The sequence below is a fragment of the Xyrauchen texanus genome, chromosome 48 (assembly GCF_025860055.1).
Source record: "Xyrauchen texanus isolate HMW12.3.18 chromosome 48, RBS_HiC_50CHRs, whole genome shotgun sequence".
Lineage (NCBI taxonomy): Eukaryota > Metazoa > Chordata > Actinopteri > Cypriniformes > Catostomidae > Xyrauchen > Xyrauchen texanus.
This window is the reverse complement of record NC_068323.1, coordinates 14,876,259-14,902,191: the sequence shown is the minus strand read 5'-3', so window position 1 is coordinate 14,902,191 and position 25,933 is coordinate 14,876,259. Positions and strand designations below refer to the sequence as shown.

The 25,933-nt window shown below is 42.6% G+C and overlaps 1 protein-coding gene across 4 annotated transcripts in view; it reads left to right on the top strand.

Annotated features, from left to right (window-relative positions):
* dot1l (DOT1-like histone H3K79 methyltransferase) overlaps positions 1-25,933 on the top strand; it is a 53,504-nt gene that overhangs the window by 15,272 nt on the left and 12,299 nt on the right. For 2 of the 4 annotated variants that reach the window (XM_052121286.1, XM_052121285.1), the window contains exons 9-24: positions 2,522-2,601; positions 3,725-3,793; positions 4,762-4,868; positions 5,700-5,741; positions 5,839-5,931; positions 7,374-7,611; positions 7,810-7,923; positions 8,008-8,099; positions 9,201-9,302; positions 9,452-9,589; positions 10,026-10,151; positions 13,258-13,709; positions 14,012-14,120; positions 14,200-14,346; positions 17,413-17,494; positions 20,166-20,704. In XM_052121286.1, coding sequence (XP_051977246.1) covers positions 2,522-2,601; positions 3,725-3,793; positions 4,762-4,868; positions 5,700-5,741; positions 5,839-5,931; positions 7,374-7,611; positions 7,810-7,923; positions 8,008-8,099; positions 9,201-9,302; positions 9,452-9,589; positions 10,026-10,151; positions 13,258-13,709; positions 14,012-14,120; positions 14,200-14,346; positions 17,413-17,494; positions 20,166-20,704 — 2,530 coding nt within the window. The remainder of the gene's footprint in view (positions 1-2,521; positions 2,602-3,724; positions 3,794-4,761; positions 4,869-5,699; positions 5,742-5,838; positions 5,932-7,373; positions 7,612-7,809; positions 7,924-8,007; positions 8,100-9,200; positions 9,303-9,451; positions 9,590-10,025; positions 10,152-13,257; positions 13,710-14,011; positions 14,121-14,199; positions 14,347-17,412; positions 17,495-20,165; positions 20,705-25,933) is intronic. The other 2 variants (XM_052121288.1, XM_052121287.1) reach the window with 2 other exon arrangements.

Below are 25,933 nucleotides of genomic sequence, written 5' to 3'. Positions count from 1 at the left end.
TGTACTTCTAAGGCCTCCTCTAGCAGAGTGGCTGGTGTCTGAATGTTCGGGAACAGTACGTCACTGCTCGGTTGTTACGATCTTTTTGGCTCTTGAGTGAAGAAGGAAGAAGCACCTCGCCGTGAGTGTGCGGGAATATTAATATCAGGAAATGCTCTATTATTTGACACTTTCACTCACTGATGTACAGTAATTAATCATCCCTGACAGTGAGTAGTGAATTTCTTCAATGGCATCTTTAACTGAAAACTCATTAAATATTACTGAGTGCAACTTTAAAGGCTTGTATCAAATTGGCATCTTTCAGATGGGACTTCCAACCAAATAAAATCCTTTTGACTTTGAATTAAAATTATGAAATGTTGTTCTTGCTATTCAGGACGTTTACATGCACTTTATAAGTTTGGGTAAAATTATATACAGTGAGGAAAATAAGTATTTGAACACCCAGCTATTTTGCAAGTTCTCCCACTTGGAAATCATGGAGGGGTCTGAAATTGTCATCGTAGGTGCATGTCCACTGTGAGAGACATAATCTAAAAAAAAAATCCAGAAATCACAATATAGGATTTTTTAACTATTTATTTGTATGATACAGCTGCAAATAAGTATTTGAACACCTGTCTATCAGCTAGAATTCTGACCCTCAAAGACCTGTTAGTCTGCCTTTAAAATGTCCACCTCCACTCCATTTATTGTCCTAAATTAGATGCACCTGTTTGAGGTCGTTAGCTGCATAAAGACACCTGTCCACCCCATACAATCAGTAAGAATCCAACTACTAACATGACCAAGACCAAAGAGCTGTCCAAAGACACTAGAGACAAAATTGTACACCTCCACAAGGCTGGAAAGGGTTACAGGGAAATTGCCAAGCAGCTTGGTGAAAAAAGGTCCACTGTTGGAGCAATCATTAGAAAATGGAAGAAGCTAAACATGACTGTCAATCTCCCTCGGACTGGGGCTCCATGCAAGATCTCACCTCGTGGGGTCTCAATGATCCTAAGAAAGGTGAGAAATCAGCCCAGAACTACACGGGAGGAGCTGGTCAATGACCTGAAAAGAGCTGGGACCACCGTTTCCAAGGTTACTGTTGGTAATACACTAAGACGTCATGGTTTGAAATCATGCATGGCACGGAAGGTTCCCCTGCTTAAACCAGCACATGTCAAGGCCCGTCTTAAGTTTGCCAATGACCATTTGGATGATCCAGAGGAGTCATGGGAGAAAGTCATGTGGTCAGATGAGACCAAAATATAACTTTTTTTGGTCATAATTCCACTAACCGTGTTTGGAGGAAGAAGAATGATGAGTACCATCCCAAGAACACCATCCCTACTGTGAAGCATGGGGGTGGTAGCATCATGCTTTGGGGGTGTTTTTCTGCACATGGGACAGGGCTGACTGCACTGTATTAAGGAGAGGATGACCGGGGCCATGTATTGCGAGATTTTGGGGAACAACCTCCTTCCCTCAGTTAGAGCATTGAAGATGGGTCGAGGCTGGGTCTTCCAACATGACAATGACCCGAAGCACACAGCCAGGATAACCAAGGAGTGGCTCTGTAAGAAGCATATCAAGGTTCTGGCGTGGCCTAGCCAGTCTCCAGACCTAAACCCAATAGAGAATCTTTGGAGGGAGCTCAAACTCCGTGTTTCTCAGCGACAGCCCAGAAACCTGACTGATCTAGAGAAGATCTGTGTGGAGGAGTGGGCCAAAATCCCTCCTGCAGTGTGTGCAAACCTGGTGAAAAACTACAGGAAACGTTTGACCTCTGTAATTGCAAACAAAGGCTACTGTACCAAATATTTTTCTCAGGTGTTCAAATACTTATTTGCAGCTGTATCATACAAATAAATAGTTAAAAAATCATACATTGTGATTTCTGGATTTTGTTTTTTAGATTATGTCTCTCACAGTGGATATGCACCTACGATGACAATTTCAGACCCCTCCATGATTTCTAAGTGGGAGAACTTGCAAAATAGCAGGGTGTTCAAATACTTATTTTCCTCACTGTAAATGCTTTAGTCTGACTGAAATCGTACCAGACCTTTTTTGCAAAGTTTTGAGATGTCAAACTTAAAGACCTGGATAATGCAATTGTAGCTCAGCTTCGTCCAGCATGTATACATGACTACAATTTGCCTCTTTATTGTGCGCATACTTTGAAAGACAGCGGTATTGCGTAACGTATATTCAACCTAGAAGTCTAAAGCGATGAAAACAAGTAGAGCAAACACTAGGAATGCACATTTTTGGATGGATTCTAATGTGACAGAAGATCAGTTGGAAAACATCCAACCACATCATCAGCTGACATCCTTGCTTAATTTTTTTTATTACACATTATGTTGGATGGTCAGATGAGGACTGAAGTTCGACTATTCAACAATCCACAATATCTTGATTATTCCTGAGCATGTAAACGTACTGACTGTTGTATCATTAAAATTGAGAACTGTTTGCGTGTTGAGTATATGTGCAATGCAGGTCTGTAGTGTGTTGTGTTCTTTTGCAGTGTTATTTTTGTGAATAACTTTGCCTTTGGTCCTGAGGTGGACCACCAGCTGAAGGAGCGATTTGCTAACATGAAGGAAGGTTTGTAATCTTGCACTGTCAGACTAGACAGTTTTTTGTTGATTGAGTAAATGGTATCACTTCACTTTGATCATTTCATTGTTGTATGACTAAATCATTTGAAGTGGCAAAAACAATGAAGTTTCTCGCAGTGTAGTTCAAAGGCAGCGGTTTCAACATCTCTCTGTGAAACCTTTGACCCCCGTTTGACTTGTTTTTCTGCTCTGCAATGACCCATTGGTCCCCTGTCTGAATTAATTTAGTGTTGAGGAATATCGCAAGCCAAATTGACTTTTAATTATGTGCAGGATATGAATGGTTGACATCAATATGTAAATTCTTGATATCAGGAAAGGAATTACTACTAATGAAAGTGCTACATTTTACATCTGTAATTCAATTTGAATTCTTTATATTAAAAAATGACCTCATCACTTGTCATTTCAAAGAGTAAAAACTGTAATTCTTGGTAACTGCATTTTCACTAGTAGAATTTCTCAATTCCACTCCTATTCAAAGCTCAAATACAGATATCTAAAATTAATTTCTTTATTAGTTAAAATTCCAGTTTCACATATCAGCAATGCATTTTTTTTTTGGCATGACCAATGCGCTCTAAGTCCTCGTGGTGGTGTATAGCGACTCGCCTCAATCCGGGTGGCAGAGAATGAATCTCTGTTGCCTCCTCGTCTGAGACCATAAATCTGTGCATCTTATCACGTGGCTTGTTGTTACCGCGGAGACTTGGCACGTGTGGAGGCTTCACGCGACATCCACACACAACTTACAACATGCCCCACCGAGAGCGAGAATCACATTATAGTGTGTACACGAGGAGGTTACCTCATGTGACTCTACCCTCCCTAGCGACTGGGCCAATTTGGTTGCTTAGGAAACCTGGCTGGAGTCACTCAGCACACCCTAGATTCGAACTTGCATTAACAATACTGAGCTACACTGGCCCCCAGCAATGCATTTCTTACATATAAAAATATATATTTTTTACATTAATAATTACATTGTTACTAGTGCAAATATCATCCCTGATATCAACAATTGAATTGCAACTAGTCAAAAAAAGGATTTTTAGAAGTATGAGCTACTTATCAGTCTCGTAGCTCAATATCAGTCTTGTCTCTTTTAGGTGGAAAAATTGTATCCTCAAAACCCTTTGCACCTCTTAACTTCCGAATAAACAGTCGAAACTTGAGTGGTAAGTTTTAAACTTGCATCTTAAAGGGGCAGTTCATCCAAAAATTGAAATTCTATCATAATTTACTCATTCTTATGACTTTGGGGGTGTTTACACTTCATTTGATCATTTAATGCGTTTTTACTGATCGGATAGCTATCCAAGACTATAAATCCAATAGATTTGAGATCACTCAACCACCTCTAGGCATAACTCATTCAAGTGTAATTGCATCTGGCTGTTCAAGCAACTTTTTTAAACTTTACTCTTCCCAAACAGCGCTATGTCAGCATAGGGAAAATGTGATAATAGCTGAGAGTATTTGCAAGGGTTTGTGTTGCACAATAAATAACACTAACTCGTCACAGATTATTCTTAATTTTTTTGATGCAGATCGGTAAAGAAACAAACATAAATGGACATTTGTATCTTAATATGGAAAAATACATGCACACAGATACCCTTGCACCGGGCAGAGTCATTTGGAATTAACCAAAAATATAATATTTTAAATTCGCTGCCCTGCATTAGCATAAACACGGAAGTGAACACATTTTTATTTGCATATAGTGCAGGAATTGAATATCGGATACTATATCCGTTTGTTGGCCATTGATGTGGCCAAGTGTAAATGGAATGTGTTTAATTGGATGGCAATCCGATCAGTAAAAACGCATGAAGAGACCAAGTGTAAATACACCTATACTTCTGTGTAACAAGAAACATTTTTGCAGAATGTAAAGGCCACTGCATTCTGTACAGTAAACTTTAACTCTGATTTAAACTTTAAATGACATCAATAGGAACATCATTCTCGCACATCTTGTGACTGATCTCCACACTATGGATTGTTTAGAACGCTAGAACACATAATATTTGAGACCTGCTTTTTATTTGTGGGTGAACTTTTCCTTTAAATCAAATTTCGAAGTTGCTTGATTAATTTTAAAACTGTTATTTTGATGTCTAATGGTTTTTATTTTATCAAGATATTGGCACAATAATGAGAGTTGTTGAGCTGTCGCCTTTAAGAGGATCAGTGTCATGGACGGGGAAGCCAGTGTCCTACTATCTGCATACAATAGACCGCACCATAGTAAGTGCCTTTTTTGTTTGAGTCACATGGGTTTTGTTGTTCCTCTGACTGTGGACAATGGGAGCCTTATTTGCATTCGTCTTTATTGCTAGGCAAATTATGTTACACATGCTTCTCACGTGACACATAATCTCACCAAGGGAAACTACACTAACTCATGTTAGGTCTGGGCACTTTAGTTTAGAAAAGCAGCCGTTTGATGCAATTCCATATATATGTATATTCTGTACATCAGTATTTATTTATTTGTTTATTTTAAATGCCATAAAAAGGTATGTGGGGGGAGGGGTATATTTTCCTGTTTTTCAATACATTAACTAAAGGACGAATATTTCATATGTTTTGTTTATATGCGCCAGTATAACAATAAATAAATGGCAATATATACCTACACACATTTTATTAAAGCATTTTAATGCATAAAAAATACCACCAGAGATTTTTGGGAATGTTTCTGAAAGTAATTATGCAAAAAGTTTATAAAACAACCTTTTTGAAACTAATATTTTTTTTTTATTTGATTCATTGAAATGGACAGTTTGCACTGATTCAAGGAAATGAAATAAAAGTCTTAATGCACGCATAGGAAATATCTTGAAGCTAGTCCAATGACACTGTCTTTTGGGAAACTTTATGGCAAAATAAAAAGCCTATTAAAATCAACAAGATATTCACAATTCTCTGAATTTTATATTCGCAGCAAAATCAAGCCAAACATATAATTAAAAAAATAAATAATAATTTTGCCCGGCCTTAACATATACTTATATTTGGTTGCTAAACCAGTGACTCAAAGCATTATCTAACAAAAGGCTTTATTTTATTTTGCAGCTTGAAAACTATTTTTCTAGTCTCAAAAATCCTAAACTCAGGGTAAGTTCATGCTTAATTCTAATTAATGTGTTGTTCATTGGTTCTTGTACAAGATATCCAGCTAAATCTTTTCGTACAATGTGTGTTGTGGTTAAAGGAGGAGCAAGAGGCGTCCAGAAGACGTCTGCAGAAGGATAGTAAGGAGAACAAGAGCAACACCACCACCCCAACCAAACCCAAGGAGCAAAAGGTAGACCTGCAAAAATCACCATTGTCCAACTGCATATGTCCTATAAATTGATTAGGACATTTTTATTGAACAAAGGTGAACAAGGGGAGTGCTTGTTTGAAGACTCGTTAATTTTGCAAGTTTTTCCTATTGCAGATAGTGGCACAGAAATTACACACTTCACCTTTAATAAATGTTTCTGGTCTTATTTTATGTGATTCATCAGTGTGGGAAAAAATTGTGTTTTCAAAATTTTATAAACTTTCTTCCTATATTTAAAGTGCACTCAGTATTATTTTTATGTTCACTGAGTTTTGTTTGGTATCTAACATCTTAGAAGCAGCATTGTGCAAGAGCAAGCATTTTCAGTTACTGATGACATTGTAGAGTGAAAGTGTCCAATTACAAGGAATTATTGAGAAGGACAGTAATATTAAGCTTGTCAGAACATGGTGGCACTCATTGCAAGCCCTTTCGACATTTACTCTGAAAATTATGCAAATCAAATTATGCAAATCAAATTATGCAAATCAAATGCTAATTCTTGATATCAGCAAAGGAATTACAACTTGTGAAAATGCTCATTTTTGGTAATTAGGTTTGCACTAGTAAATAAATCACTTTTCACACTGATCTGCCATTTACTCATGTTCAAAATGCTGTTACAGATATCTGTAGTTAATTTCATAATAGTTAAAGCTGAAGTGTGTAACTTTAAGCAAGCCCTTTGTAGGTTCATTTTTTCGAAAAACTACACACTCCCTGCACTGGAAATTGCATACTGTCAAGGATTCATACTGTGTTTATAAAGGATGCACTTCTCGGCCAGTAAAACAGGACGTTCTTTAGGTATGCATGTGAGTAGGATGAGTAGATTTTGGACATGCTTTATCCAGGGACTTTGGTGTTGACCCATGACCTGAATATAGGATGTAATAACGTGAAAAGAATCTACTCTGGTTTTGTTAAACAAGCACCATTTAAGCAAAAGGAGTACATTTCTTGGTATATATATGTCACTTAAAGTTGAAAAGAGCTGTCCGACTCATGGTTCATGGCTTTTCTTGTTTTGAATGTGATGTCGCCTCAGCTCCCGGGGGATTATAGGATTGTAAAGTGTCCAGTTGATCCGCACTTCAGATTCTCACTGGAAATAGTAGGTCATCTGGGTATTTCTTGCTTTTTGTGAATATTCAGGATTTGGACATACTACTCCATTGATTACTCTGTTTTGAGTGACCCGTCCATACTGACACAATGACATTGACTGAGTTTTTGGCGGGACTATCTCGTTGTTCGATCAACAGAAGATGAGAGGTGTATTTAAAAATCACGGAGTGCACTTTTAAACAACTATTGTTTTCTTGGTCATAACCATGACTGCACAGGTTGGGACAAATAATATAGACCAATTCTGATTAATAACATTTAATTTCTATTGAAATTCATTTTACCATGTGCAGCAGCCACAGAACGAATCAGGTGGTGAAGAGGAGTGCCTCAACTCCATTGCTCCCGTGAAGCCGTCGCCCAAACCCCGCCGTGCTAAATTGCTATCCAGGGGCCGCAAGATGGGCAGCAGGAAGCGTGGGCGACCCAAAAAGGCGGCTGCTGCCACTGCAGCAGAACGCAAGAACAAGCAGAGCCAGAGTGCCCTGGATCTGCTGCACGCCAAGACCCTTTTAGCGGCGCCCCCTCAGGGTGAGACACACATATCATCATACTTAACACACTGTCATGAGACACTTTCTCCCAAAGTTCACCCAAACATGAAAAGTATTGAGTAAATTATGACATTTTCATTTTTGGCTGAATTGTCCCTTTAACTGGTTGAAAGTGGTTGTACTCATGAAGAGTTTGGTATTTCGTTAAGTTGACCCTTGTGTTATTGATCTACAGATGTATACAGGTCACCTCAGAGTCCATTCTATCCGCTACCTCCCAAAGTGGAACATTATACATCAAGCCAGCTTCTCCTGGGCCCGACTCCACCAGGTCTGCAGACTTTGCTTGGTAAGTGCACTTAGGCTTGCATAAACATGGACTTGGTAGAATCCATACTTAATTCTTAACGTAAACCTCTTATTCTTCCTCTAGATAACATAAAAGTCCAATACCTGCAGTTCATGGCCTACATTAAAACGCCGCAATACCAAACAAACCTGCAGCAAGCTCTTGAGCAGGAGAAGGTAAAGACATGTGGTTTTCCTTTGTACATTGTTTATCATTGACTACGTTAACATGGACACCAGTAAGTGGAGATTGCAGCTTATTGTAAGAAAGTGGAGTTCCCGTTTACATGCACTGTGATAGCGGCTTTCTTTTTTCTCCTGGATAAATGCGACACGGTCGGTAAGCAGCTTTGTCCACAGCAAAGTAATTTCCCCATGACACTTGTGTAATTAACAAATATGGCATCCGAGGAAGACTTTGCTATTTTATTAGATTTTGTTGTTGCCATGTTTGTTTCCTTAATGTTCTATCATGACCTGCTGGGGATTCACACTGCAATAGTGGTGTTTCCCTCTTACATCAAACTCCAGGATTCCCACAGTGTACTTGAGCGCATACAGTATACGCGACCGTGAGGGACAGTAGTCGATATTTTAAATTGGTGTGTATAAATGGGCAAAGTTTACAGTGTATGTGCTTTTCCCTTTTCCCACTGAACTATCAGTAATGCTGAATTCTTTCCACCGTGTTGACTAATTGTTGGGCTCCATCTTATGACGTTTGTTATCCAGTCTATTCACGCAAATTCGTACTCCTCAAAAACCTGTAAGAATGGTGCCTATTCATTTATATGACCACATAAATCGCAATCTCCCGTAGAAACCCTGGTGTGTTAAAATAGTTTCTCTTGATCCATTAAATGGTTTAAGGAAAATGGCATTCTCATTCTGAGACATCGTGTAAATGAGAATGCCATTTTCCTTAAACCATTTAATGGATCAAGAGAAACTATTTTAACACACCAGGGTTTCTACGGGAGATTGCGATTTATGTGGTCATATAAATGAATAGGCATCATTCTTACAGGTTTTTGAGGAGTACGAATTTGGAAACCCTGGAAACCCTATTCCAACCCTGGAATAAACCGTATTCTTTAGTGCATGTAAACGTGGGCACAGTCTCAATCTTGTTTACCATGTGGTTTTAACTAAAAATGCAATCACCTTTCACCTCTTAACTGATTTGTGATCTAAGCAGGTTTAAGGGCTCTTTGTTGTTGTTGAAACATTATTGTTTTACATTTCTCTCCCCAATCTTCCCATGATCTTATGTTACAGATTAGACACACAGAACTGTCAGGTCAAGCCCAACAGCTGCTCAGCGCCTGTCACACACACAAAGAGAGGATCAGAGACCTGTTCCAGTTTAAATTGGAGGAGGTAAGACTGTAATTCAGTTCACTTAAATGTGCATTATCTGTTGACAAATCCATTGGTAGATTTCAGAAAAGTTACTTGTCAACAAAATGGCAAATTCAAAATTAGTATTATTTTCTGAAGTTAAACCCTGATGTCTCTAATGTTGACAGCTGGGTGTGAAGGCGGTGACAGCAGAGGATCTGGTGCAAGCTCAGAAGGAGATCACATCCCACAACATGCAGCTGAGAGAGCAAACCAAACAACTGGAGAGAGACATGGCTGAACTTCGCGATCAGAGTCTGGTGCTGGTGAGAGATCTAGAATAAGCCATCACGACCTGCCTAGACAGAGCAGAAAGATAGTTGCAGGGTTCCCAAGTTCATGGACAACATGGAAGTATGAGGGAATTTTAGAATGGAGTCTTCAGGCATGAAATGTCATCGAAATTAAAACATTCTTAAAAAGTCATGTAAATATCTTCAATGAATATACATTTACTAGTTATGCTTTGGTCATAAATACTTAATTGGCTAGATATTGCTCTTGTGTAGAGTTAAACTTGCTTGCTAGCCATAGTGAAGTCCGATCTAGTGATTACGAGCAACAGGAAGAGTCATGGGAATCCATTAGTCCAAAAGTGTGCTAACCTTAAATGTCTTGAGCAAAATTAGTTTAGCGTTAGTAGGGAACTAAACATCATAATGATCACACCATTATTGTGTGTTTTTTGTATGTGTTTTTCAGTTGAAGGCTCGATGCGAGGAGCTTAAGCTTGACTGGGGATCTTTATGTTTGGAAACTCTGTTGAAAGAGAAAGCGGCTCTGCGAAAACAAATTTCTGAGAAACAGCGCCACTGTCTGGAGCTTCAGGTACTACACATGAACAAACACTTTCATCAGTTCAGAGCAGACTGACTACTGTATACAGTTTTATTTCTTTAAAAAAAAATGTCGTAGACATGGCACAGTGGTTAGCAGCCACGCTGATGACATGTTGAGCCTTGGTGTTCGTATGGGTGATGCAGGTTGGATTCTGGCCAGCAACGTGTCTTGATACCATTCCCACCCCTCTCTGTCCCCAATACTTCCCTGTCTCTCTACTGTTTCTGTATAATAATGTAAAATAAAACAAATTATAATGTATAAATGTAATCCATATGACTCCAGTGTTTAAATCCATGTCTTCAGAAGCAATATAATTGGTGCGGGTAAGAAACAGAACAATATTTAAGTCCTTTTTTATTATAAATTTCCACATTTTTCTTTTGTTTTTTGCATATCGTCACCTACTTGCTGGTCGTGGCTGGTCAAATGTGGAGATTTATTGTAAAAAATAACTTAAATATGATCTGTTTCTCACCCAAACCTATTATATTGCTTCTGAAGTCATTGATTAAACCACTGGAGTCTTATGGGTTACTTCTATGCTGTGTTTATGTGTTTTCTGGAGCTTCAGGAGATTGGAGGTTGCATTATTTGGACCTACAGAGCTGAAATATTCATCTTTGTTTGTTGTGTTCTGCTAAAGAAAGTCATACACATCTGAGTTAATAATGAATTTTCATTTTTGGGTGAACTATTCCTTTAAATGTAAAAAAATTCTATCTTATCTGTCTATATGTAGATATATTAGGTAGGAGAACGCGCGTCTGTTTATGCATGCCACTGTTGTTTTGTCCGTAGTGACCTGGGCCAAACCCCATTCACTATTCTGCCTTCGCTACCACTCCAAACATGTGAGTGACACGTCTGTCGTCACCACTTCCTCAGAGAGACCGCCCCCAAAGGGTGTTCCCTCGTGAAGGAATGCAGGAATTCTCCAGTGATGGAGAGCGAGCATCCCCTCTGTCACTATCACCCTACAATTTAAGTGACGGCAAGGACACAGTGCTGAAACTCTCCTTTGCAGTAGTCACAGTCTGTATGAGACTTTTTTCCTCTGATAAAGGGACAAACAGCTGAAAATCGATCCGATGAGCTCCTCTGATTAAAAACACTCAATACAGATCAGAGTTTAATCTGAGACCCAGATATATTATTTATTGTGAGGGAACCAGACAGCTCTTCTTCTCGTTAATTTTGAAACCATAGTTCTCCAAATAAGACACCAGCACTCTCATATCCATCTCTGCTTGCTGCCGTGATTGAGCACAGAGCAGTAGATCATCTAGGTAAGCAGACACCCTGAGACCTGTTAATCTCAGCAGTGTTATCGCTGCTTCCACACACTTGCTGAACACTCTCTGTGCTAATGACAGTCCGGAAGGCACAGTCAAAAATTCGTAGGCTACTTTCTGATAAGCAAGCCTTAGGACATTTCTGTGACTGGTAAACACCAGTGTGAAAATATGATCGACTGACGTAAACCAGTCTCTGGGACGAACAAATTGAGAGAGCGTTTTGAGCTTGAGCATTTTGAATTTGTAACTTCTGAGATGTTTGAGGCTATGCAAATCCAGAATGGGACTGAGAACTCTCCCTCTCTTGGGGATGATGAAATACCTGGAGTAAAAGCCCTGATGGCTGTCCGCCACCAGCCTAATAGCTCTTTTGCTCAGCAAATTGGCTATTTCTTCCTCAAATCCGAGCTGATCCTCCACTGTTGAAATGAACACTTGTTGAAGAGAGGTGGTGTTACAGAAAATTGCAGGCAATAACCCTCTGGACTATGCATGCACGGCAACATTCTTTGTGAAGAATAAGGGGCTCTATCTCACTGATGGTGCTGCGGCACCATCTAGCGGCAGAGCTGGGGATTGAAGCTCTAAAATTGACATTATTTGAGAGATATGTTTCACATAGGTGTACCCTTGGCCCACTACCTGGGCTATTTTTGTCACTCATGTTTTCGTCCAAACAGTCCTCTCTCTTTTCTGACCCCGTGGGTGGAGAGAGGAAATGCAAACTGAGAGGCACTGGGGGAACTGGTGCCAACACACTCCTTAAACTCTTTTTGCAAGAGCTGTGCAACACGAAACATAGTTGTCGAGTCCTTTTGGCTGGAGGGGGGAAAACAAACTCTCTTGGGGAAGTAGTGGAACAGATACTCCGTGAGTGCTGTTCACCCACTCCATGTCCTGAACCACAACCAGATGTTTGGCAGCTGCCAGTTTCGGCTGTGCCCCTTACTGCGTCCTGAATTTAGATTGCCCAACTCTAAAATGGGTTGGGAACCCAGAATGTGACACTGCTGAACTCGAGCAGTGACTTTTCGGGGAAGGCAAGTTTCACCATTTTGTCACCGATGCCTCAACAGGAGGGCTGCTGGACATCCTTAGCTCATCCATCCAGTGCACATCTAGCCTAGAGAAACCTTTAATAGGCCCAGAGTAAACGGCTTGTACCGGATCCTTTCCCTTAGCTCTGCTGTTCGGTGACCTTGCAGTTGCCATGACAGAAACCTGAGCTCAAGAACACAGAGCAAGTTCACCACAATGTGCCACTCGATTCTGTTTTAATCCCCGGATCTCTCCTTAATGTGACAAGACCAGCTGATCTGCCACACCACCAACACGTGCAGGAGAGGGTAGAAGCTATAGCTACTTTTAACTGTACCGAAAAAAAACTAAACCCACGCTGATATGTGACACCCAGAGAAACAGCATCAACACAGCAGAAATGTGTATTCACTTCGACAGTGAATTTATTCGCAAAAGAAAATACCGTGCTCTGCGATGTACCTGAACGGCTCGTCTAACTAACTGTTAGCGACCACTCCTTGCAAGTCCTGCTGATGATAGCTTTTTGTGAATAATTGATAACTTTTGTGAATTGTTTTTTTGTCAAACTATTTAAATTATAGTAGGATTTGCGTAGACAAACAGCTTTTGTTGTTTGTAAATGTAGTGATAACAGTTTTGTGTACAGAAAACTGAACTCATGCCCCAATATCTCATGCTTGGATATTTTTTACCATGGTTGGCTGTGTGTCCAATCTGCATTTATTTGAACGGATTTCCCTTTGGTGTCTTTTTAGATTAGTATTGTGGAGCTTGAGAAGAGCCAAAGACAACAAGAACTGCTGCAGCTCAAGTCATCATACAGCCCATGTGAGGTCTCCCCCTACCGAAAAGCCCTGCCTGGCCCAGAGCACCGCCCCACACTGGACCATTACACCCCTAAAGTCACCCCACAACCCTCTGCAGGACTCAATGGCCTTAGCCCTGAGCTGTCCATGAACGGCACTGCCTCGCCCGGCTACGAGAGATGTGGTGGTGCTGGAATAGGAAAAAATGAGCTTCTGATCCGCTACTTGCCCATTTCACCCGACCACGAGATCGTGCCACCCACCCCGGACTCCAGAACCAGGCAGCTAGGGCAGCCCTTACCCGACTACACCCGCTTTTCACCAGCCAAGATCGCCCTCCGCAGGCACCTCAACCAAGATTCTGCTGCCAATCATTTTAGAGCCCTGGGGAACATCCACCGGTAAGTCCGAAACACATTTTATGTAAATAACATGCAAGGGGAAATATTTAAAATGTATGGTATTCACAATGATGTTGCTGACAAAATAAATTGTAAGCTACATCGTGAATACTTTGGAGACTGGCGAGTATGAGAGCATTAATACAGAGATTTTATTAGATCTTTCATTTAAAATCAGAAATAAAAGGCCGAAAAATATTGCCAGAAAAACTAAATCTCCAAGCCCTTATATCATTTATATTTGACTGGGTGTGTTATGGGTTTTTGTGTTGTTTGGTCACTGATCACCCACGTGTTTTCAGGGGGGACATTGGTGTGGTATCGTCACCAACTCTGGGATTAAAACAGGCTTGCCCTTCACCACACTTATCTGATATTCAACAGACCACCACCCTCAAGAGCACAGATAGGGTAAATTATTTGTATATGCATTTGTATGGCCTTATCTGCATGTCCACAGGAAATGTAAAAACCCCTTGTTTTCCTGCAGGCAGATAAGGAGAAGAGTACGGCTGCTCCAGGTGACACTATAACCAGTCTGCCAATCAGCATCCCCCTTAGCACTGTGCATCCCTGCAAACTTCCTGTCAGCATCCCGCTGGCCAGTGTGGTGCTACCCAACCGCGCAGAGAGACTGGTATAAACCTGTGTGGACATCAGTGATAAAATATGAAGTCAAAGGCTTTGTTCAGACAGGCACCAAAAATCATATATTATATTGGCAAATCTAACAATATGGAATTATATATATATGCCATTGGCACTTAAACTTGAATTAGCAGTTTGAACATGAATTACATCAAACTTGAAATTCAATGTACGTGGCACAAATTCAGATGGTTAAATTCAGATTAAGTTTAAGACACTGATTCAGGTTTTACTTTCAGATTCGGGTAAATTTAACGAAGACATCCAGGGTTCTCAGAACGAACAATCGAGCCTGTATGTAATCGCACTCCTCCTTGACAATCACAACGAAGCTCACAGTTCACAGTTGGAAGAGGAAGGGTCTGCTGTGAAATAGTGCCAACGTTGTATCATTGCTGATCGAGTGCCACCACCTCTCTCTAGCATAAGTTACTTGTTCTGCCCTGATGAAGTCCAGAGGTAATTAGTGTGATTGATAAACAGGCTGTTAGATCTAGATTAAATAAATGTTGATCAGTGAGCTGATATCTGACTGTTTGCATAGACAAACAGCTTTTGATGTTGTTTGTAAATGTAGTGATAACAGTTTTATTTACAGAAACGTTTTACCATGGTTGGCTCTGTGTCCAATCTGCATTTATGTGAACAGATTTTTATTAATGCTCTGCATAACACCCTGGGTATGCATTCAATCTTTGCTGACCGACCTTCCAATCCAGACATGACTAATGTTAAATCAACGTTAGCTTCGCAGTTGCTATGATATGGACACCTGCAATTTAGGCATGTCCGACTTACCATCTATTCTCTAAAAATAAAAGTAGAGTAGACTATCTAGCAAACATGATATTACACAGAAGGTGGTTGGCTCGCGAAACACCGCAAATGCTAGATCTTAGTCTTTTTGGAACCTGTGGCAAACATTTGATCTAATAAACATTTTTAATTCATCTAACAGCCTGTTTTCTAATTAAACCAACTACGTTATGTGTACAATTTTCGTCAGGGTAGAACAAGTAACTTATGCTAAAGAGAGGTGGTGGCTCTCATTCAGCAATGAAACTACATTGGCACTATTTCACAGCGGAACCTTGTGACTGGTTAAGAAAGAGTGCGATTCCATACAGGCTCGATTGCTCTTTCAAGTTCAAGTCCCGATGGCACATTCCATATGACATTCATAATAGTTGTCCTATTTTACTTTTTATTTTATTTTTATATATATATATATATATATATACACATATATAGATACACTGGCGGCCAAAAGTTTGGAATAATGTGCAGATTTTGCTCTTATGGAAAGAAATTGGTACATTTATTCACCGAAGTGCCATTCAACTGATCACAATGTTTAGTCAGGACATTAATAACATGAAAATTACTATTACAATTTGACATTTGTTTTCTTAAACTACTTCAAAGAGTTTTCATCAAACAAATCCTCCACGTGCAGCAATGACAGCTTTGCAGATCCTTGACATTCCAGCTGTCAGTTTGTCCAGATACTCAGGTGATATTTCACCCCACACTTCCTGTAGCACTTGCCATATATGTGACTGTCTTGTCGGGCACTTCTCACGCACCTTACGGTATGAGGTGTCTATTTCTCAAACTAGAGACTCTGATGTACTTATCCTCTTGTTTAGTTGTACATCTGGTCTTCCACATCTCTTTCTGTGCTTGTTAGAGCCAGTTGTCCTTTGACTTTGAAGACTGTAGTGTACACCTTTTGTATGAAATCTTCTGTTTCATTCCTCAAAACAATGATTGACTGACGAGTTTCTAGAGAAAGCTGTTGTTTCTTTGCCATTTCTGACCTAATATTGATCTTAAGACATGCCAGTCTATTGCATACTGTGGCAACTCAAAAACAAACATAAAGACAATGTTAAACTTCATTTAATGAACCAAATAGCGTTCAACTGTGTTTGATATAATGGCTGTGTCTCGTTTCGAAGGCTGCGTGCTAGGTAGGACTCGTCCTTAGAAGGTTACAGTATACTGAGCGTCCTCCTTTAAACAAACTTAGTTTAAATGAGACTGCCTTCGTAGGACAAACGGAAACCGAATGTAACATGGTTGCTATGACAGCACGCCACTCTTTAACAAGTGCAAGAGCGCTTTAGTGAGAAGGGATCTTCCCTCTGGGAGGGAATGTATGAGGTACATTTTAGTTCTAATTATGTAAAGAGAAAAGAAATGAGATTTTACAGGTGTACTTTTAGTCTAATACTTTATTTTAATTATATATTAATAGAATTATACATATTTACTCTGCACCCATCTACTGAGGTACTTCAACTTGGTAATTAACATTCCTTGCATTTGAACATCATATTTACGGGCAAATTGGCGTCATTGGTTTTTTAGACATTTCTGTTGAAGCAAAGAATTGAGTGTTGTGAGTGCCCATGAAGGATACACTCCATGCATCCTCTGAATTCCCATGAAAGAAGGTCGCATTCGAAGGCTGCATTCGAAGTGTCCTAAGCTTTTCTGAAATGAGTCGGCCTCGATGACGTATTTGGCTGACAAATGCGACCTCCGGGGGACGCAGCCTTCCAAACTAGACACGGCCAATGTCAAGTGATTTTCTAGTACCAAATTAGCCATTTTGCATAATTATTCAAGGATAAGGTGTAGGAGGGATGGCTGCTGGAAATGGGGCCTGTCTCGATTTGATCATAAATGACTTTTTGCAAATAGTGATGGTGCTGATTTTTTACATCAGTAATGTCCTGACTATACTTTGTGATCAGTTGAATATAATATTTATTTTAGTTAATACATTTCCCATCAAATGAGATTTCTCTTTCCCTCAGATTCATACTTTTCAGATTAAATCAAGATTTTTTTTTTATTTTTCTAACCACATTTGTATGTGGCTTGAAATTCAAGATTTTTTTCAATCTTATGACAGCATGTGTCGTCAGTCCTAAGGATCGTATTTGAAAAACAAATCATAAATGAATGTGGGAACGAAGCCTTTGTTGTTTCCATTTTGCAAACATTTGGTGCAACAATTCAGGCTTTGTGTGTTTGTTTATTGCAGATGAACACTCCTAGTCCAGTGTCAAATCGTGAACCATCAGTAGGACAGACCAATGGCAAACCACCTCTCACGCCTACCTCAGGTACAATCCTGAACACACCAGACAGATTGCTTAACTCTAGTATGAAAGGCCTTAAAAATAGATCTCAAATTGGCCTTAAAAAAGAGTTTAGGTAATTAAATGAGTTAGTGCAACACAATTCTTGGAAGTTTGGTTGCAACTTAAGTTCATTGCATTTGATGGTATGGGAATCCAGATCCAGTTCCACACAGACACATTGGAAATTGATGCAAGCTTTAATTTTTTAATCTAACATCATCCATTTATGTAGCTGATTTAAGCCGGTTCCACGCTAGCCCATTTTTCCAGTGATTTTCAGGTGTGAGCATCATTGACATAATCACCGGCCTGGCATTAGCATCTGCCAGCAATAGGTCGTTAATCGCTTGCCGTCTGGACTTACTGCTGTGTTAATGGCTACAAAAACTGAAAAAGCAGATCAGGTTTGCTTGAAAAAAAATTGCTCTGTCGCAGGAGTGGGGTCTTGTTGTCATTAAGTGACCAATGAGCTACTGCTTTTACTGAAGAACTGACAAGACGTCATGCTGATTTGAACATTTTTATCGCACTCAGCTGCATATCAGCACAAATGCTGATTGTAATCCATAGTGATTCTGACACAAAGCGTTTTTCCTGACGTTTGTTTTTTTTTTTTTACTAATCTAAAATGTCACCAGAAAGTGGAGGCACAACAGTCTGTATTTATTGAACATCATTTTTCTCACTGAAAGCCGAGTATGGAAATACGTGATCTATGGCAAGCCTTGAGGGGATAACTACACCATTAAGGCACTTTCGCAAGGGAAAGCATTTGTTTAAGAACCTGGCGCATTTTCTCCCATGGTTCGGTTCATATAGGCAAATATGAACATTGCAATCGCACTCGGATCTGCACCAAAACATTCGATCCAAGACCTCCTGGATGGAGAAGAAATCTGTAGGTTAACTCGTCACTATAATTCATCATCAAAACGCGGATATATACTTTTGGCGGCAATATTAAGTATTGGTTGATTTTTATGATCGTTTCTCTCTTTTGGATAGTGTTGGAACAGACAAAGGTAGGATGGCGTCAGCAACTTTTTGAACTTTTTGAATTTTTGAACGTGGGCTTAACACTTATGTAAAGAAAAAAATATCAATTTTTCAATGATTTAACTCGTTCTTCATTCTTTAATAAAGCCTTGCAAAAAAATATGACTTTATAAAATGTAGTCTCAGCCTAGAATTCATAACACTTTGTCTGCATTAACTTGTCTACTAATTAACATTTTGAACCTCTTAGGATGAAAAATTAAACACACACACAACATAGAAATATTTGTACCATTTCAAGCTTGGTGTGAGCAATTCATTGCCATGGATTCTGACAAATTATGGCTCTTCCAACACAATTAAAATTGTAATAATAAAAAACAAACATTGTTTTCAGTTCTTCGTTCTTTAATAAAACCTTGCAAACAAGCCTAGAATTCATAACACAGACTTAATATGTTGAAGATGGAAAAAAAAAAACATTTTATTTTAAACTCGTCAGGCATATCTTACCGTTTGTGACTGCATGATTGAGATCACGATTGAGGTTTAGTCACGACTGTTTATATCTGTATGTCCGGTGTCTAATAATGAATTGGAAATGTACACTTGTGTTTCTCTTGCCAGTAAAGTTTGATATGAATTGATTCTGCCCATTTGATCCTATTATTATTAAGTCCACTGGAAAAAGAATCTAAAGTCGAGGTTACGGTGAGACTTACAATGGAAGTGAATGGGGCTAATTTTAGATGGTTTAAAAGCAGAAATGTGAAGCTTATAATTTTATAAAAGCACTTGCAGTAATTCTTCTGTTAAAACTCATCTATTATTTGAGCTGTAAATTTGTTTAAATTGTAATTTTTACAGTCATTTTAGGGTTTTAGGGTTTGTTGACATTTGCCGCCATGGCAACAAAGTTGTAAAATTGGTTCTAACTTTAAATAGAAAAGGTTCACAAGTGATGTTATCACACTATAATCGTGTTTACATGCATATTGTTCATGTCTTGTGGCAAAACGTTTTAAACAGCGAGTGTTTTAACATTCAAAAATTTAATTCACTTCTATTGAAAAGTGCCTCACTGTAACCATCATTTTTGCTTTTTTTTAAAGAAAAGAAGGGGCAAGTCAAAATATTTTTTTGTGGTAATCAATATTATTCCACAAATGCTTAACTTGTACTGAACATGGAATATTCCTTTAACTATAAATTAAGATAATTTTTTTTACCATGTACATATTTATATAATCAAAATAAATGATAACTAACCAATTCTTTTGACTAACTAAGTTCTTTTGAGACATAGTGTCAATGTCAGCCCATAGCCTAGCGGGCTGCACTCAAGACATATGGTGCTGATGCATCGCAGGTGACCCATGTTAGAGTCTTGGCTCGTTTTGTCCTTTCCCGATCCCATTTCCACTCTTCTCACTCTCATTTCCTGTCACCTCTCTACTCTCCCTATCCCATTAAAAAGCCAAAAATCCATAAAAATAAATGATTATTTTTGTAATGTTTCATATACCATAAGTTAATTGCGATTAATCGGAGAAAAGTAAGCAATCAATTAGTTAAACAAATTTTATCAATTCACAGCCCTAGTAATAATATAGTAATATTTTTTTAATATGGCTTCCTTCCTCCTGTGTCCTCATAGGGTACTCCTCCAGCTCAGGGTTGGTGAACGGCTGCCACTCTGCTATGCTGACGGAAGAACAAGACTGCAACGCCACCTCCCCTCCCCCTCACAGCACTCCCGTCATGGGCCTTCAGCCTCGTGGCTCTGGCCTCAGTCCTCCCCTGGGCACCGGTGGTGTCCTCCAGTACGCCGATGGTCCACCGAGACTCCCACCTGAGGGCGGTCACGATCGTCAGGGCCCAGAGTCCGACCCGGAGCCCCTGGATAGTGAGGCCCGCCGCCGTATCTTTTTCTCTTCCTCCTCTTCTTCCTCTTCCTCCTCCTCCAATGGAGGTTTCAGACTGAATGGGTCAGGAAAGTTGGGCCAGCATCACCACAGTAAGCATCATCATCATCACTCTCCAGCATCACATGGGCAAGAGGGACGCAAACGAGGCCGGCGGAAGCGCAGCTCTTCAGGGACAATGCCCAACAGCGGCTCCACCAAGAGGAGGCCGTTTCCTGGGCTGGTCTGCCCCAGCCATTCTTCTGGATCTCCGCTTAATATCAATTCTATGGTGAGTGGAATATTGGTTTTTACTTGATGGATGATAAAACAGGCAAAAAGATCCTACAGATGTGCATTGAAGGAGTAACCAGGGCCATGCTAGGAAACAATAGGTTACTATCGTAACCCCGGTTCTCTGAAACATCGAGTGGAGAGATCCACCTATGGGAAGGGCATCTGCACCTGACCTCTGCAGAAGCATCCAATTGCACCAAGTCTGGCCTGACAGACAGAAGCGCGTGTCCAATGCTCGGTAAGGGACCCGCCGAGTAGAAACATGCTTAGTGACTTTAAAGTGCTGGACTAGGCAGCCCAGACTTAAGGAGGGGTGGAGGGCCTAAGAGCACAAAGCTACAAAGAGCCGACACCCAGGACAGAATGAGCTACCGGGGTTCTGGTGACATCTAGCCGGTAGTATCTGGCAAACGTATGGGGAGAGGCCCAGCTTGCAGCGGCACATATGTCCTGCAAAGAGACTCCCTTAAATAGAGCCCAAGAGGCAGCCATACCTCTAGTGGAGTGAGCTCTGATGCCCTCTGGGGACTGCACTCCCTTTGATTCATATGCCAAAGATATAGCTTCCACAAGCCAATGAGAAAGGCGTTGCTTGGAAATGGGGTTCCCTGAGTGCGGGGGGCCCCAAGAGATGAAAAGCTGGTCCTGTCTAAGTATGCCCGCAGGGCACGTACAGGACACAAAGCGTTCAACCTCTGATCCTCTGTGGAGGAGAAAGGAGCTGGGTGGAACGCGGAGAGCTCAATTACCTCACACGTGAATGCCGGGAAGCATTTTGGCATAAAGGCCGGGTTGGACCTGAGAAAAACCTTATCTCCACTGAGAGAGAATTTAGTGCACGAGGGATGAACAGAGAGTGCATGCATATCACTGACCCGCTTGGCAGATGCCAAGGCCAAGAGCAAAGCTGTCTTGAAAGACAAATTCTTGTCGGGTCTGGAGGTTAAGGATATGGCAGCGTGTGGCATGGGTCACCATCGAGCCCTCGATCGCCAGACACCTTAACCCCTCGCAGGGAGGGTTACTGGCCCCTCATAAGCCAGTTCTCCCTAATAAGATGGACCGCTTCTCAGCATCTGTCTTCCAGGCCTCGTACAAGGCCCCTCATTTAGGGAAATACTCCCCAGGGGCTCAAACGGCTGTTGAGACATTGCGTCCAGAACCATGGAGAGGTCCCATTCAGGAACGACTCTCCTGGGTACTGGAAGAGAGCGGTGTGCGCCCTTCATAAACCTACGAATAAGGGGGTGTTGCCCCACCGTAGCGCTGTCGAACCCCACATGACATGCAGCGATAGGCGCTAAATAGACCTTAATAGTGGAAAAGGATCTTCCCTTGTCCATAAGGTCCTGCAAAAAGTATAAGATGTCGGTGATTGAGCACTGATATGACGTTACCCGTCGCCCTTCACACCACTCTTCGAACACACGCCACTTACAGTCGTAAAGAGACTGTGTCGAAGAGGCTCTGGCACACTGAATGGTGGCCACAACACGTGGGGGGAGCCCCAATGTGTTTAAGTTGGCCCTCTCACGGGCCAGGCCCAGAGGGCCACCCTGTCCGGGTGTGGGTGATAAATTTCCCGTTAAGCTTGAGACAAAAGGTCTGTGCGAAGTGGGAGGGGCCATGGCTGGGCATACAGCAGAGGGATAACCTCTGAGAGCCACGCGCCTTGGGCCACCTGGGAGCTATCAAAATCATGGTCAAGCTCTGTTCCCTCACCCTGGCTAGAGACGGCGTTATGAGGCAAAGGGGAGGAAATGCATAAAGCAGCACGTTGGGCCACGGGTGGGCCAGTGCGTCCACGCCGAGGGGGGCGTCCTCGTCCCGTAGCGAGAAGAACATAGGGCGAGGCGAAGAGATCTACGGTTGGCTGGCCGAACCTCCTCCACAGTAGACACACTATCTGAGGATGGAGGCGCCAGTCTCCGTAGAGCGGGTTTCCCCTTGACAAGAGGTCTGCGCCCCTGTTCAGTATGCCCGGGACATGGGTCGCCCGTAACGACAGGAAGTGCCGCTGGCTCCATACTAACAGCCTGTGAGCGAGAGCATGCAGCTTGGAGGAGCGCATCCCCCCCTGGCGGTTGATATATGCTACAGCTGTCGTGTTGTCGCAGCGCACCAGCACATGATGCCCCTGCACGCGGGGCAGAAAGTGATTCAGAGCCTTCCACACAGTGAGGAGCTCTAAATAATTTATATGGTCTGAGTGAAGTGTGCTTGGCCACACACCATTCACTGTTCTGCCCTCTTGCGTGGCTCCCCATCCTGTTAAGGACGCGTCTGTCGTCACTACTTTCCGCAGCATAATCGCCCCGAGAGGGGTCCCATGCGCGTAGAACTCTGCGTTCCTCCAGTGGTGCAGCGCTGCTGTGCACGAGCGCGTCACTGTGACAGAGCGGCGGAGATCGCTTAAAGGGCTGAGATGAAGAGTTAAAACCCACTTCATGAACGCCCTCATTCTCAGAAGGCCCAAAGGCAGGACAGGTATAGCCGCAGCCATAAGACCCTGTAGCCTGAGACATGCGCGATAAAGTATTCTCGTTCCTTCTTTGAATTGTGAGAGGCAATTCATTAAGGAGAGAACGCCCTCTTTGTAACCGAATTCAGCTCCAGACCCAGAAAAGTAACTCTCTGCGCGGGAGTGAAATTTCTCTTGCTCACGTTCACTCTGAAGCCGAGCGCTGTGATGTGAGCGAGCACACGGGCAGTGTTTTGCAATACGATCTCTCTCGAATCGGCTATAATTAGCCAGTCGTCTATGTAAGTCAGGATTTTGAGCCCCGCTATTCTCAGCGGGGCTAACCCTGCTTCCGCACACGTACAAAAACACTCTTGGACTGAGTGCTAGGCCAAATGGAAGCACTGTAAATTCGTAACATATGCCTTGGAAGGCGAAACGAAGAAACTTCCTGTGTGGCGGGTAAATGTTGATGTGGAAAAACGCATCTTTCAGATCGATTGACGTGAACCAATCGCTCTGTTTTATTGCACGAGAGAGAACGTTGTTGGTTAACATTCTGAAATTGTATTTCCTTAAATGTTTGTTCAACACTCTGAGATCCAGAATAGGACGAAGTGAACCGTCCTTTTTTGGAATCAGGAAATAACGGGAGTAAAAACCCTGTTGACATTGATGCGGAGGCACCGCTCGCACCGCCCCTTTCTCGAGAAGAGAAGAGATCTCGTCTTTCAGAATGTGCGCAGAGCTCTCTTCTGTGTGAGAAAAGATAACTCCGCTGAAACGTGGGGGTTTCCTGGCAAACTGAAGTCTGTAGCCCTTCGAAATGGTGCGAATCACCCATTCTGGGGCAGACACAGACTGCCAGGCTGTCACGTGTGACGTGAGAGAGCCCACACTCACCGGCGAGTTGCCTAGGGCAGGCAATACAACCGGATTGTTCATTTGTGATACAATGGCGCCATCTAGTGGACAACTTAGGGGCGACATGTAGAATTTCAGAGGAACAACAGTACTTGGCAGAGCTTTTGCTCTCAGTGTTTGATATTTTTGTTGTTCTTGTTTTTTGTTGTTTTTATTTTTGAAACACACACAGGGAATTGAACCTTTATTGAATGTGTGTGAAGTGGTTTGTGCAAACTGTGAAGAGACTGTGGTTGAGCACTTTTCAACAGTGGTAGGGCACTCTTGGACAGTGAATTTCCCCCAGTTCTGGAACTGGAAGCTGGGAGGAATTCTTTTATGGACCACACCTGAACTTGTGACATGTCCATATTGAACTGGGGTTGGGCACCCGAGCGAGGGAAAAGGGGCCCTCGAGCTGAGGACTTCCTCCTTTTGGGTAAAGGGGAAAAACTCAAGCTTGTGTCCACTGGGCTGGTCAGCCTGAAAACCTGGACCGAGAAGCCCCTGGAGCTGAGCATCAGGTAGGTCTCTTCCTCTTCCGTCCGGCCGGGGTAGAGTGGGTGGGCTTTTTCAGCTGCAGCCGCCGCGAAGGATGTCTTACCCCAGGGTTTAGGAGGATGGTTGGGCTGCTGGCTAGGCTGCTGGCTGGGTGGCCTGCTGCGAGCCTTAGGCCTGGCTGTGTTATGGTACGGCCGTCCTGTGGCTGGGGCCTGAGGGGGCTGTGCGGGGGGCTGGTGTGGAGTGGCCTTTCTAGGCAGGCACAGTTTAAACGCCTCATCCTCCTCCTCCTTATCATCGCACCGTTGTTGCATAAGTGCAACAGCAGGGCCAAAAAGAGCCTGGCCTGGTTCCACTGGGGCTCCTGCTATGCGTCTTTTCTCGCTGTCGGGCTGACCAGAGAGATTGAGCCAGAGGGCCCGTTCCCCCACAACACATAGGGCCATGGAGCGTCCGCCGGCTTGGACGGCCTGGCAGGCGTTACGAAGGACCAGGTCGTTCACGGTAACGATCTCCTTCCACAGCGTCGGCGATGGCACGCCTTTCTCCAAATGAGTACTCATGTCCTCCAACAGCTCGGCCTGGTAGGCCGAAAGGAGGGAGGAAACATTTAGAGCCTGTACCGCGAGAGCCGAGGCCTTGTACGAGGCCTGGAAGACAGATGCTGAGAAGCGGTCCATCTTATTAGGGAGAACTGGCTTATGAGGGGCCAGTAACCCTCCCTGCGAGGGGTTAAGGTGTCTGGCGATCGAGGGCTCGATGGTGGGAGGGTCGCCCATGCCACACGCTGCCATATCCTTAACCTCCAGACCCGCTAAGCCGTGCTTAAGATCTAGCGGGTCCTTCCAATAGTGTTGCATGTGCTTAGCGCACGCAGGGAGTACAGGCATGAGCTGCTTCCTGGGACCGGGAGGGGGACCTAGGAGTTTGCCGTCATACACATCCCTCTCTTGGTCGGCGGCGTTCTGGAGGGCCGGCCATTCCATGCCGAGACGAGCGGCCGCTCGCTCACACACCTCGAGAAGGACCGCGTGCGGCAGTGTAGCCGAGCCGCTAACTGGGGGAGCTTGGGCGGACGGGGTGGTTTCCTCGTCGTCCGAGCCCTCAAGTATAGCGGGGTCCTCGTCCTCGCCTGAGCCGGGCGGCTCGTAGTTGAACGAGGAAATACCGGGAAGGATTTCCTCGAGTAGGCCCTCGTTAGACTGGTCAGCCCAACTGAGAGCAGGCATGCTCTGGGAAGTCCCCGGAGCTGTAACGCTTTCACCTACTCCAGCGTCCGAGTCGTAATGTTCGTCCGTGCTTTGGGAGGATGCAACTTTGAGTCTTCGTTGAAGAAGCTTCCTAGGCAGGGAGAGGCAA